This window comes from Halyomorpha halys, unplaced genomic scaffold, assembly GCF_000696795.3.
Source record: "Halyomorpha halys isolate HHAL.00 unplaced genomic scaffold, Hhal_1.1 Scaffold1030.1, whole genome shotgun sequence".
Classification (NCBI taxonomy): Eukaryota; Metazoa; Arthropoda; class Insecta; order Hemiptera; family Pentatomidae; genus Halyomorpha; species Halyomorpha halys.
The window spans coordinates 105,248-119,312 of NW_027113818.1; the positions used below are offsets into that span (position 1 = coordinate 105,248).

Sequence of the window (14,065 nt, forward strand, 5' to 3'; positions counted from 1 at the left end):
ATATTTTTTTTTAGTTGCTCTTCTTTCATTCTGGATGTGAGATATATATATTCAAGTTTAAAACTGATTCTTACATTAAAATTATATATATATATATATATATGCACAATTGAATGTAAAGTGACTGTATGAATAAAAAAAAAAGGTGACAATGCTAATACAATTATTAACTATTTTATTTTAAAATAACTGCAGAAAGAAAAACTGTATCATAATCGGGTATAAGTGAACCAGATCAAGATTATAATTCATTAATGAGAACTCGTATTAGTATAGGAAACTACTTATAAAGAATTTGCTAAAAATTGAAATTAGAAAATTTAGATGATTAAGCAATAGTATTCAGGCCGAATGCATTGGGAAAATAATTTTGAACAGCCTTATGGATCAGTAAATATTTGTATTGTAGATGTCCCACGAAACAACTCCCATTCTGTTAAGAAATAGCAAAAGGTCATTGTTGGTAAGTGATTTGAAGCATCACCTTTGCAAAGTTATGTCAAATCTTCCCCTCTGGTTAGAATAGGTAAGTTAACCTATAAGATAATCCTCTTCCCATATATCAGAAATGGCCAAGTGGCCATAAAAGGCGGTTCAGTTTCATGTACATATGAAGCTGTCAAGCAATCTAGCTATGTTGTAAAACTTGTGTGATCAAATTACGTTAATTATCTCAGATTAAGTGTTCAGTGGGGGGTTAAGAATCATCTTTATAAAGCATTGGCAGAGTTTCACATTCTTTATTAAAAATGAGGTGTTTATAATAGTTCACCATAGATTCTTAATCATTTAACATTTATTAAAAATGTAAATTATTGCCTAAACCAGTGACTCCCAAAGTGTGCGCCAACGCTCCCCAGGGCGTATGGTCCCATCATAAGGGCGCTGCGAAATATTCAATTATTAACAAAAAATTACACCTATGATAAATATAAATTAATGAAGAGTGCATCAATGATTGTTTTCCCTCATTCCACCAGTTTGTATCCTCCAATGAAATTAATTTGTCCTGGAATATAAAATCCATTTTTGCTGATCACCTATTAGAGCCCATAAAAAAGTTCGAAAAATACTTTGAAGCAGATAATGATAAAATTTACATGGATTCAAGACTCATTTAAAGCCAAGGCTTCATCAGACTTTACTTCTTTAGAAGAGGAATCTCTTATTGACTTGTCTTGCGATAATACTAAACAGTTAAAATTTAGAAGCATAGAACTTTATGATTTTTGGATATCAGTGAAAGAGGAATATCCACTGCTTAGTAGTAAAGCTCTACCAAGAATATTAATTATATTTGCAACAACCTATTTGTGCGAAGCAGGGTTTTCGGTGGTCACGGTAATAGTAATGAATATCAAGCCCAGGCATTCCATTAATAATTTTAATAATGTTAATCATCAATGGACGTTCAATAAATAGTTTGTGAATTTAAAATTTGTGTTTAATTTATTTTTCAACTAACCTAACCACATGGTGGTTGTCAAGTCTCAATATGGATATAACCTAAACAGTTGAAATTTCGATATTTTTTATTATCCCAAGGAAAATAGTAAGTATCTGTTTTTAATTTTTCACCGTTAAATGGGAAATCGCTTTTAAAAAGGAAATATTTTAAGAAAGTCAAAAATTTAGAAAAAAAAATCCAATTATTTAGGGCCCCCCAAACCAAAAAAGATTGGGAACCTCTGGCCTAAACTATTCATCAATACTAAACTAATAATAATCTTCTGCTCACCACAACAGAAGAGAACAACTACCCAGGATTTCATTTTGACAAACAACTAGTATAGAATATTCTAGCATATACAAAACCGAAGATATGAAGTTATAAACAATTACAAGAAACAACCCAGAAAAGTAATGCTTGCAATCATGATCATACATCAATATACAGTTCAGACATATGGGGAACTCTTTACAATCATGGTTTGAATAAAACAAAACATTAATTTTGAAATTAAAATAAAGATTAAGACTTACGATGAGGGTTGAAACGCCGGATCTTAATAAATAGATAACACAATTTTTTAATCATTATTCCAAATACAATCTTTATTTTACATATTTAATTAATTAGAGATTACTCTATTGACTGTGAGGTTTATTTAAACAAAAATATATTATCCCAACCTTCAAATTGTTTTCCGATCCTATCCAAAACATAATTAATATTGGAAAATAATAATAAGGACAATACAATAATAATCTTAAAAAGGCGCTCATTCTTCAAAACATAAATTAATTTCATTCAACAGCATTCAATTAGTTGAAAAAAAAAAAAGGATATAGGATAATAATTCATATTACTTACCTTATTTCAAAAATCCTGATATAGTGTAATTATTTATTAATTACACTATATATAATTATTAATTTTTTTTTTAAAAGGATAACATACAAAAGCTTCTATTGAATATTTATAAAAATAAATGCTTCTAAATGTGAAAAAGAAAAGTAGTACACATGTCACATCAAAACTCTTAAATTAAGTTAAAAGATCTTATCACACAATTTTTTTTTCTGATTGAATTTAACACACTATATAATGGAAAGAAACAAAATGTTGCACATCCGGTATGAAAGAGGCACAACTCGAAATTTCATTAATGGTTTGACTCCCTACTACTCCTAAAGCAGACAGCCAATCAACAGACACAATAGATATTCTACAATCATCTGTTAGAGGTAACGCCTCAAAAAAAATATTTTTTTTTAGTTGCTCTTCTTTCATTCTGGATGTGAGATATATATATTCAAGTTTAAAACTGATTCTTACATTAAAATTACATTAGCGATTTCCTGCTCTAACTATTGCACCTACTTGATTATAAATCATTTTCTAGTTCATAACCATGGCTTGACAGTAACAGAAATGATATTTTCTTAAAGTGAATAAACCAATTATAAGACAACTATTTTATTACTAATACCATATATTTTAAGATATTTCATCAAATATTTTCAAGCAGCAATATTCAGGAATCAAAGGGAAAACGCAAAGCTTAAAACAATAAAATCTCTAAATAAAACTTTAATACTAACAAAATAAAAATAAATCAAAGATTAACCTATTTCATGCATTTAACCAAAAAGATTTGTTTAATGTTCAGATAATTATTTTAGCTTCCTGTTTATTTGTTTAATCTATAATACATTTAATTATTTTGCTTAATGTTTTTTTAATAATTTAATTTTTTAATATTTTTAACTACAGTTAATCAATTTAATTAATTGAAGGACTTCCTCTAAAGAGGTCCTGAAAGTAAAATTAAATAAAACAATTTTTGAGTGTAAAAAAGCTCCTTTCTGCCTCAATGTGACAGGAGTTAGCAATGAATTCTTAACAAAAGCTCTAATACGGCAAAACTAAAAAAAAGTTCATTTGATCAAAGATAAGATTTTTTTTCTTATCTCTGAAGAAATGTCAGAACCTTCAGAGGGGCTTCTTTAATTAGAAAACATAAAATGGAATTTTTTTATTTTTAAATTAACTACCTTTATTTGTTGACCGAATCGGCTAGTTTGGCATATATTTAAAGATTTTTATTTTCAAAAAAGGTTCTCAAAATAGAAAAAAAAATTATTTGAAACCTATGTTTTGAATAAATAATTTTTTTAAACTACTTGAGAACTTTTTTTGACCACTGCCCGGACCATCTTTCTTAAATTTTAAAAAAGGAATTAATAGCTGACCATAGATTAATATGTGGAGAAGATGGTTGGGGGTGCGGTCAGCAAATAGACACAAATAAACTAAAAACTATTTACTTATGTTCACCTGCTGACCTCATCCTCCTCCCACCACACAAACATCTTCTGCACATCCTTAAATTTTCTTTTCTAAAACAAATATGGGCTCCTTATTTGAGAATCCTTATCAAGAGATAACAAGAGAGATTTAAAAACATGATCTTTTTAACATGTTTTCTGATTTCCAAAATTACATCAATTCCAAACAGATGACAAACAACCAATATAAAAATAATAACCTACATCACGATGAGGTGTTGTGAAATCAATTATTAAAGTTAAGAAAATTTATTCTAGATATAATTATATAATATATTATTATAAAAATTATTATTGCTCTGTTGTAAACCTGAAGAAACTTTCAACTTTTTGATGTAATAATTACCAGTTCCTACTTTAACAAATGTTTTAAAAATGCACCTCATAAATAAATTAAGATTAACCAACTTGTTTAATATTCCCTATCATATAATAATACTAATAGGCTTATGGAAAAAAAAAAATCATAAGCCATTTTAAAATTTAATGATTTAATTAAAAAAATTACAATAGTAAGAAGAAATATCATCTTGTAATGACTGTTCAAATATTTTTACAACACAAACCGATGGACTGAGGTAGCACTAATTAAACTAAATATAAAGGCTGCAATTACTTTTATTTCACAGAATTTAAGCGTCCATCACACACACTTATGCATACTTTTTTTGCATTCAAATCCGCTTAGTTGTTGAAGCAATTGTCTAATCAAAATAATAACTATATTACTTCAAAACATCAATTATAATAAAGTAATCATTTTATAATATAATTATTTAACTAAATCATGTAGTTAAAAATATAATAATTTAATACCAACTGTTTTATATTTTCCATTATCTCTCTCTCCTGGAAAGCTTATATTGTTTAATTTCAGCTTAAAAGTTGGACTTTAAATTAAATGTAAAAACAAATATCCTAAAAGATAACTCAGCATTGAAGGCACTAAAATCGCTCTTGTCTGATAAAATTTTTAACTTGCGATTAGCTTATTTACATGATTATTCTTATCCCAAAATTAGTAGACTTCCCCTGAGACTCAGAACATACCCCGTTCTCTCTCTCCCCTTCCCCCCCCCATTTTTTTTATATTGCGTTATCTCATGAAATTTGAGATTAAGAAGTAAAATAATATTAATTAAGATAAACATGAATACATTTAAAATTTATAAATTATTAAAAATAGAACACGTCTATTGGCCCAGAGACTTTTACCAACCGTTCAGCTTATTAATTCCCGATAACAAGTATTGATAAGGATTGGCAAAAATTTAAGTTTAACTAATCATTTTTTTCTTTAATAATTTCCTTAAAATATAAAAAACTTTTTCGAATAATAAATATATACAATGTACTGTCAAAACTTTTAATTTGAAATCAAAATTATTCTTTTAAATTCCTTTTCCCCTCCACCCCAGAATAAACCCATAATTTCTTCGAAACAACACAGATAGACATAAAATATAACCATCGATAACTAGAAAATCTACTCAATGATAATTCAGATGATTACTTTTTTTATAAGTTCACAAAATAACAACTAAACCAGATGATTTTAAGGTTTCATCAAATAAAATTAATATACAAAAAAATATCTACTTAATTTAATAACCAGGAACAGAAAATTTATCTTCAAATAAGATATCACTTCAAGATGACTGCTTATCTCTTCTCTCTGCTAAAAATTAATTTATATAAAATCACAATCCTATTTCAATAAATAAGTCTTCGGCACAAATTATTTTCCAACACCATTGTAGTTCTTCGATCTTCTCAAACACTATTAGAAGTTATAGTAGTATGATTGTAGTAGTAATATTTAAAACATTGACAAAACAAAGTTGTCAATTTCTTAAAAATATAAGAGCAGAACTTAAAAAACTACAAATGAAATACATGGAATTTGATAAATATTTTATCAAATCAAGTTGTCAATGTTATATACAAAATACATCAACAAAATTCTTGTAAAATATAAAATCTAGAAACACTACCAATAACCCTTAATTAAAATTTATCTTTTTATTGTTACATAACCCTTTGCATGCTAACTCTCATTGAGAAATGAAAAAGAAAAGAAAGGCAATCAATGGATAACATATTACATTTTACTAATAGCTAAAAAATCATGTTTATCACAGAAGTAATGCTAAGCCACAAAGAATTTGATTTTCAAGAAATCCTATTTATCACAAATTAGTTTTAGAGATGTTTTCGATGGGAAAATACTAATTTTAGTACTAATATCATATTTATATTCTTCAATAAAATTAGAATTTCCAAAATTTACTCTATACAAGTGAAATAAATCTGTAGTAATACCAAATATATAACTCTGTTACATCAAAATACATGTACTACTGGATTAGTAGTAACTTCACTAGTTGGGACAAAAAGGTAAATCTAGGACAACTATGATTCGTCATAACCTAATTTTAATTTTCCTGAACAAAATGTCTCATAAAGTAATAACGCTCGCAATAAAGTGCGTGTTCATAGATACACGTGTGTGTGGATACCAGAGTTTAAATCTTATTGTAGCAGGCAAAGGGTTAACAATCATTTTAAATATGAAAATATCCATTATGCCCCACTTATTAAACACAATAATAAACAAAATAATCAATTAAAAACAGAAAGAATTATATAATAAAAATTATAGAATATTTCATGAATTTCAAAGGAAAAAAAAATGTCTTCAACGTATAGATTATAATTACCAAATATATATATATATACATAATAGATTACAATCCACATGATTGTATATATTTTTTATGATAAAATAAGCAAGAGACCCCATCCCAAGTTGACAGAAAACAATAATAATAAAGACCATCCTAACCTCTTTAAATAATTTAATTAAAGTTATGTCATCAACATCAGAATAAAAATTACTCACTGCTTCTTAAATTGAGTAGCTTTATATTCATTATTTTAATTTATGTTGCTTATGAATATATGTCTTTATTCAATGCTTAATTATAACTTTATTATAAGGTCGCTGTGATAAATAGATGTCCCTTTAAACTTTTAGAAAACGTGAGGTTGATTTGATTTTTTTGATTTGAAATGAACTCCATCTTCTGACTTAATAATAAAGAATCTATTTTTATTTAACAAATAAAAATGTTTTAAAAATAAATAATCATTTTCGAAATAAGACTATTAAAAACGAGTATGAAATACAATATTTACATATCTCTGAACAAAAAATAAAGAAAAGAAAAAATACAAGGAAATTTATACTATGATACAATATATTCTACAATATTTACTGGACAACAACATCATTGCCCTACTTTATACATCTCAAATACAATGAAACAATTTAACACTAGCAAAAACATCTAACTTAGAAAAATTATATACAGTAATCGCACAATATTTCAGTTAATATACAAATATAACATATACAACTATAATTATTAAAAATAAAACAATAAGTGAATAATTAAGGAAAAAAAAAACAGGGCAGTTCAAGGAAGAGAATACTATTATATTACAGCATTCCAGAAGTTATTACTCTCGTTCGTTTAACATGTAAATATGGAAAATTATAAATTACCACTTATTTAAATGTATTTCGTTTTCCCTCCTGTCTAAGATATTAAGAAAAAAAAATTGGTTTATTTAGTTTCTTGAAGTTAAAAAAAAAAAATTAACAATTAACAAAAATACTTGTTACACTAAAATTATTGGTGCCAATATACATTATAATTTATTCCATATATTTACTAAACATTGCAGTATGTTAACCTGAATCAGGTTATATATATCGCTTTATTCAAATAGTGGACATAATGAAGAACTCAACTTCACAAATTAAAAAATATAAAAAAAAAAAAAAAAAGAATGAATTTCCTAATATTTACACTATTTACAAAACTTGTCTAATTTGATAATGAAAATACATTAATTAATAATTGGGTTAGTGAGATAGTTCTGAATTACCCTCCTCAAGATGGAGACTAGCAGCAGCACCCTGATGATTAAAACGAGTCAAAAGGGCGGCCAATGTGTTTCGGACAGCTTCCGTCGCTAAATATGTTCTAGGCGCGTTTCCTCCACCACTCACAGCATTATCCCCTGCGTACACAGCATGAGCATCAAATCCACTCTCACCTAGTCCTCCTAAAGTTATTTAATAAAAACAAGTAAATATGTAACTGGTTCAACTGTCATTGGAAAAACAGAACCCAAAAATGAAAAATTATGTTTCTTTTTTTGGGAAGATTTGTTTGAACCAAGATTCAAATTACCAAAAAATAAAGGGCAGGAATGACCCTGTACATTAGTAAAATAAAACTTATATTTCTGTCTTCCTGTAGGATTTAACACATTGACTGCATCAACTGACTCCTCTGGAAAACTACTGAAAACATTTTTTTTTTAACTTTCTTTTCCTTTAATTACAATATGTATTACATAATGTACAAAATGAAATATTTAGCCAAATTAAGTTTAAATTCTTGTTTTTTAACCATTACAACTATTGCCATCACATTTTCTATAAAACATTTAGATAGCATGAAATAATCCAAAACAATAAAAAAAAATTTTTTTTAAAAAAAGAATTTAAAAAACCTTTTGAATATATAAAAAATGTTACTGGAAGTGTGCTAAATAAAAGCATACATAAGTAAAATAAATTTATTGAGGATTGCAAAACTCCTCATAGGCAGCAGAACCGAGAGCCATTGTAGTTGATAGAAGCAAGGACAGCACTAAACACAGTTTGGGACAACACAAGGTGAAAGAGAGGTACTAGAGCTCTCCTAACTGCTCTCAATGGAAGCTAGGAAAGTGACCTTCCAAGACGATTGTCTTAAGTTTATTGTCATAAGCGCTCCAAACACACCATGGCTTGACAATTACGTATTAGTCATCAACTGCAGTCAAGGTGTTACATAGCAATATAGCAACATTTAAAAGGTGTTAACCATAATAGCAAGAAAGCACAACATTTTCTTGAAAATGTTTGAATTTTTCTCTTATAACATTCTACTATAATATTCGGAAATCGATACATATTCTCAACTGCACAAAGGGCAGATGCAAATTAGTAATTCAAAGATATCGACAGAAGTAAACTTAAGTCTTATTTGACTAAGTTTGTGTTTATGACCAATAAAAAGTTGAATTTTTATCAAAGAATGTATGAATATATACATGTACAAACTCCCAATTATGAACTACCTAATGAGTTCTGCAATTTTGAAAATGCCACAAAAAATTAATGTAATGATGTTAAAAAATAAATAATAAGAACATATATATGTATAAATATATATATACCATCTAATCAAAATTGAATGAGTCAGGAGTCAAAGGGCACAAAAGACAATTTTATGAAACAAGATTTGTTTTGATATAAGTGGAACAAAATTTATGTTTCATCATTAACAAAATTTTGAAATTATCAATAGTGAAGTTCAATAATTTTGTCTTTACTGTTGTGTAAAATTGTCACTTACATCCCTTGGCTTCTTACATTCAATTAAAATGAAACCATGGAGGTATCATATTGTAATGAGTTTTTTGTTTTCCATCCTTGTTATACAAAAATTTTATTTTGACACCTTAAATACTTTTCAAGATATTAGTTCTCAAAAATGTATAAAAATAATGTTCCTGCATTACTAATAAGCGTAACGCTAGTGACATAGTTTAAGTAAAAATTTTGTAACTTTTTATAAATGTTTACTATATTACTACGATTTTTCACAAAAAACCTGGTTCAGATTAGGTCAAAAATGCAGTTTATATCTCTTAATTAGTGCACTCATTATCAGCTTAAAGTTAGAGTTCATAAGTACTTTGAAATAAAAAACACATTTAAAAACATGACTTTAAGAGAAAAGACGCTACAATAACCAAAGATTTTTTTCTTTTAAATAATCCTTATTAAATTATGAACTAATAGGATCTGTAACAAAATTAATGGTTTTACAATAGGAAACAACAAACAAATCACATACATATAAATGGACGTAATAATAATCATAATAAAGCAATTTATGGTTTAACACAATAAAATTCAGTATCACCCAACACATAATATACCTTATTGTATACCCACTCTTTCACCCAAAATTTAAACAATAAAATAATTTTGTCCACTCTCTTTGAAAAGAAAATGTCAAATGCAATTTTCATCAAATTTATGTTTATGAATTTTAACTAGGACATACTGCTTCACAAACTGCTTTTAATATCATTGAAGTTTGGAGTCAGGGCACTATTATCAAGTTTACAGTGTAGAGTTGGCTTCAGAAGTTTGCTGTGAAAATTTTGAGTAGGATTACGATGATTGTGGCCTGTAGTGACAAAGAGCTGAAGCCAATAGTGGAAGCAGACTCAGCCAAAATCATATGAGAAATGGTAGAAAAACTTGGTAAGAACCAATCCACCATCATATGCCATAGATAAAAAAAAATTTGCTAAGTTGGTGCCACATGAGTTTAGCATTGTAAAACCAACACTGCAACGACCGCACAAGATAGATTAGAAAATCCTTTAATATCCAGCCTATTAAATAAACCTTCCCTTCCACCTTCCACTTTTTCAAACACTTGGACAACTTGTTCTATCATAAACTTTCAAAACCAGGGTTTTTGAGTTTAAATGCTTTTCAGAAGGTCCTTTTTGCAGTGACTCAAATTTCTTTCTTTCTGGGCTACATAAGCTTGCTATAAAAGTAGCAAAAGCTAATTTATCCTGATTAAAATAACTTTGACTAAATATATATCATTGAAGTAAAGATATGGCATTTATTCAATTAATATCAAAAGCCGCATTGTTTTAGCATCAATCTAATAATTTTTTTTTTAACTATACAAAACATTTAAAATTCTTAAGACACATGCCTGCTGCTTGCAAATTCAAGCCCAACCCCTCAGAAGGTTAACGATTTGAACAACAAATAAAATCTATGAAAAGTTCTACATCAAATTACCTTTTGAAAAGAAAACGAGCTGTTTTGGATCTAATTTTCCAGTACCATTATTAGTCCGAGCAGCTGCAGTTTTCAATTCACTCCGAAGAGCTTCAATCAATTGGTGAGATATAGGATCACTCTGAAAAAGAAACAAAAGTATAAAAATAAAAAGTAAAACATGAAATATCACTAGGAAAAAAGAAATCCCAAGAGTTTGACCAAAAGTCACTGAATCCAAAACTTTAAAAAAATCCATGAAATATTTTGAACATTCAACGATGGTCAATGAATCAATGATTTCTCAGCTTAGAACTGGATATAGCCGGCTCAACTCTCACCTCTATAAAAAATTGGTACAACTCCTCTGTGTGAATGTGGAAGAGGCGAGCATACTACTGAACGCATTTTCTAGGCAAGGGTACTCATGGAGAAACAATGGAGGCAGAGATGGTCTGAACCAACTTGAATGACTTGGTAATCAAGCTGTTTGGCAACCTGTGGGATCTCAAGAGTTCTACAGACTTTATTCTATGATTCCCAGATTAGGCCATTTGAATGGGAAGACGGGACAAGCCAAAGTCACAGTCCCAAATAAGGCTCCCATACCATTTTTATTTCCTAATATTATGCATGTTTCTTAAGGTTAATGATATGTCTGAATTTTATTAGAATCTAGATGATAAATCTGAAAATACAGTGATTTTGGTACAATTCTGCAATGTCATTTGTTTACAGAGTTATCATCAGGCCTGTATACACATACTACCATTTACAGGTAACTATGTATCTATTTATTACAGACCAAAGAATAAGTGGTTGATAACTGAACAGCACATTTGCTTTGTTAGTTTACAATATATAAAGTAAGTTACCTATATTTCATATTCATATATTCATATATTTCATATTCATATTCATATATTCATTTATCATCAACGGTCAACTATCTCTCATAATTACCTATATTTCTATTTCCCAATTTATATGCTATCTAGTAGCTAACTGCGAAAATATATATGAGTCCTCCTGATAGCCTTCTTAAGACCTCTACAGTTCTTCATTATTTTTGGAAATAATTCTTTTGTTTAAAATACAAAAAATAAAGAAACAGGAGGCTAACCATGATTCCTTGGTAGCACTTAAAATAATTTAAAAACGGTAATTAAAAATAATTTTTAGAAATCTATAGAGATTAACAGTTATAAAAGAAATATTTTTTCTGAAAATTTAAACTGAAAATTTATCAATACTGAAGCAAAGAATTTTTTTTTTAAACAACAATTTTATTTTAAATTCTGATATAATTATACTTTAAAAGAATATTTTGAGTTAGGTTAGGAATTAAGTCACTAGAAGAAACGGTTTTGCATTACAAATGTCAATATAATTTTTATTTATTCTACAATCAGTTATCTTCTATATTTTTCCTGCAACAAAGTTTCTAAAAAGTGTTCATTATAATTAGTAGTAACATGATCCACGAGACATTCTAGCAAGAATACAGTAAAATTCAGTTAAACCCATATGGTTTTATATGGGTTAACTAACATGTATCACAACTGATGGGCCTTGCTTAAAAAAACTATACCTAAAAAGGTCATCACGTTGATTTTAGGAAACTATTGTTAAAATAATTAAAATAAGAAGTATCTCGTTTGGATTATGTACCTCATCATTATTTAAGCTGTGATGCCTTGTAACTCAGGGAAAAAATTCATACCATTTAAAAATAAAATCAAAAATTCATACTATAAGTAAAATTTTGTTTATAGGTAACCTACAAAACGATAGTTGAGACAAGATGTCTCTGGAATAATGTCTTGAGTTATTGTTATTTTTTAATGTAGTAAATTCGTATTGTATATTTTTTTTTTAGTTACAAGATATTACAGCTTATGCGAGGTTATATTTATTCAAAATAATTTTGATAAGAATTTTGTCCACTTTTTCCAAAATACAAATTAATTTATCCCCATAGGAAAGTAATTATGATCTCAAGAAAAAATGAACTCACGAAAAATATTACAGATCATTCTGGTGTTGAAACTTTTTTCTCATAGAAAGCTCAATAAAGTGGAAGTCGAACAAGGTAGGCATTAAAGGATTTTGTAACCTCACATGTGCAGCTGCTACACAGTATTTGTTATGCGACATGCAGCCAACCATTTTGGTGCATTAGAATCAGCCCCTTCTAATGAAACAATGATGAGCGAAGACGTACTGTATCTTGCACTGTATGATATAAATTTGTTAACAGTACTTGTCAGCAGTGAAAGTCCTGGTACGATTGTGAAAGCTGTAATGAATAATACTGACAGTGGACCACAATAGTGTGAGCATATTTTTTTTCTGGTCTTCATTTCTAAGGCATTGGAAAATGTTTTGGTGGCTCACTTTATCTGCCTAGACACATGACATAATTCTATTGTTCAAATTTTGGGTGAAAGAGAGGATACAGAATAAAGTTTATTATGATATATATGGAATTAACATTAAGGACCTTTTTTGTTTACACAATCGGTTATAAACAGTAGCTAAGGTGGAAACCTATATTATTTGGGATTAACCCAATACATTAAGGTGACAATAAGAGCAATAAATCAACCTAAAACCTCTTACTCTTTATCACTCCTTTTAGTATATATTTCTTTAAATAAACCTTTAAAAAATACACCAACTACAACTCAAGAAAAATAATGAATCACTGAAATAATAAAATAAAATACCTCTTTTTCGGCATGCAGAGAAAGCAATTGGTGAGCTCTGACAGGTAGTCCAGAAACTATAGCATGAGCTATAGATCCAAGCTGTCGAGAAGCTAGGTCCTCAGGAGGGGTGTTAACCTTCATTGTAGGGTTACTATTTGATTTAGGGGGAGGAGTCGCTGGTGAATCTACTGGAGGTCGGTATCCTCGTCGAGGGTTCAAACCAGCAGCTTCCATTTTCAAAGCTTTTGAAGAGCTGTAAAAAATTTATAGTGGACTTAAAAACATTTGCTTTTCAGTACACATCTAGAATAAAAATAAACTTAGGTAATAAAAAATAATGTGGCAGTTCTGGGACTGGCCATGAAATGAAATAATGAGCTACTGTAAGCTTCTACTCTCCTGTTACAATATAAAACTTTTCCTGCTAAAATTGACCAGCCTTGCCCCTCCCTCCTCACAACCTCCGTTTCATTTCTTCTTGTGTCACAAAATCAATTTACCCTGTATAACTTTATTTTTTCTTGAGTTGCAGAACATCACTAAACTTGTTTTACTTTTAAAAAATTCCAAAAAGAAACCAAAACTTAGTCCTACCAGGACTCAATGTTGCAGGATTGAATCATGT

At 28.5% G+C, this 14,065-nt stretch overlaps 1 protein-coding gene across 5 annotated transcripts in view; it reads right to left on the reverse strand.

Annotated features, from left to right (window-relative positions):
• The window catches only part of Cdk12 (Cyclin-dependent kinase 12), a 42,004-nt gene that overhangs the window by 2,391 nt on the left and 25,548 nt on the right, over positions 1-14,065 (reverse strand). For 2 of the 5 annotated variants that reach the window (XM_014432132.3, XM_014432131.3), the window contains 3 exons: positions 13,459-13,693; positions 10,751-10,871; positions 7,747-7,926 (listed from right to left, as the gene is read on the reverse strand). In XM_014432132.3, the coding sequence (XP_014287618.1) occupies positions 7,747-7,926; positions 10,751-10,871; positions 13,459-13,693 (536 nt within the window). Of the gene's footprint in view, positions 1-5,374; positions 7,927-10,750; positions 10,872-13,458; positions 13,694-14,065 lie in introns of those variants that run through there. The other 3 variants (XM_014432133.3, XM_067051128.1, XM_014432135.3) reach the window with 3 other exon arrangements.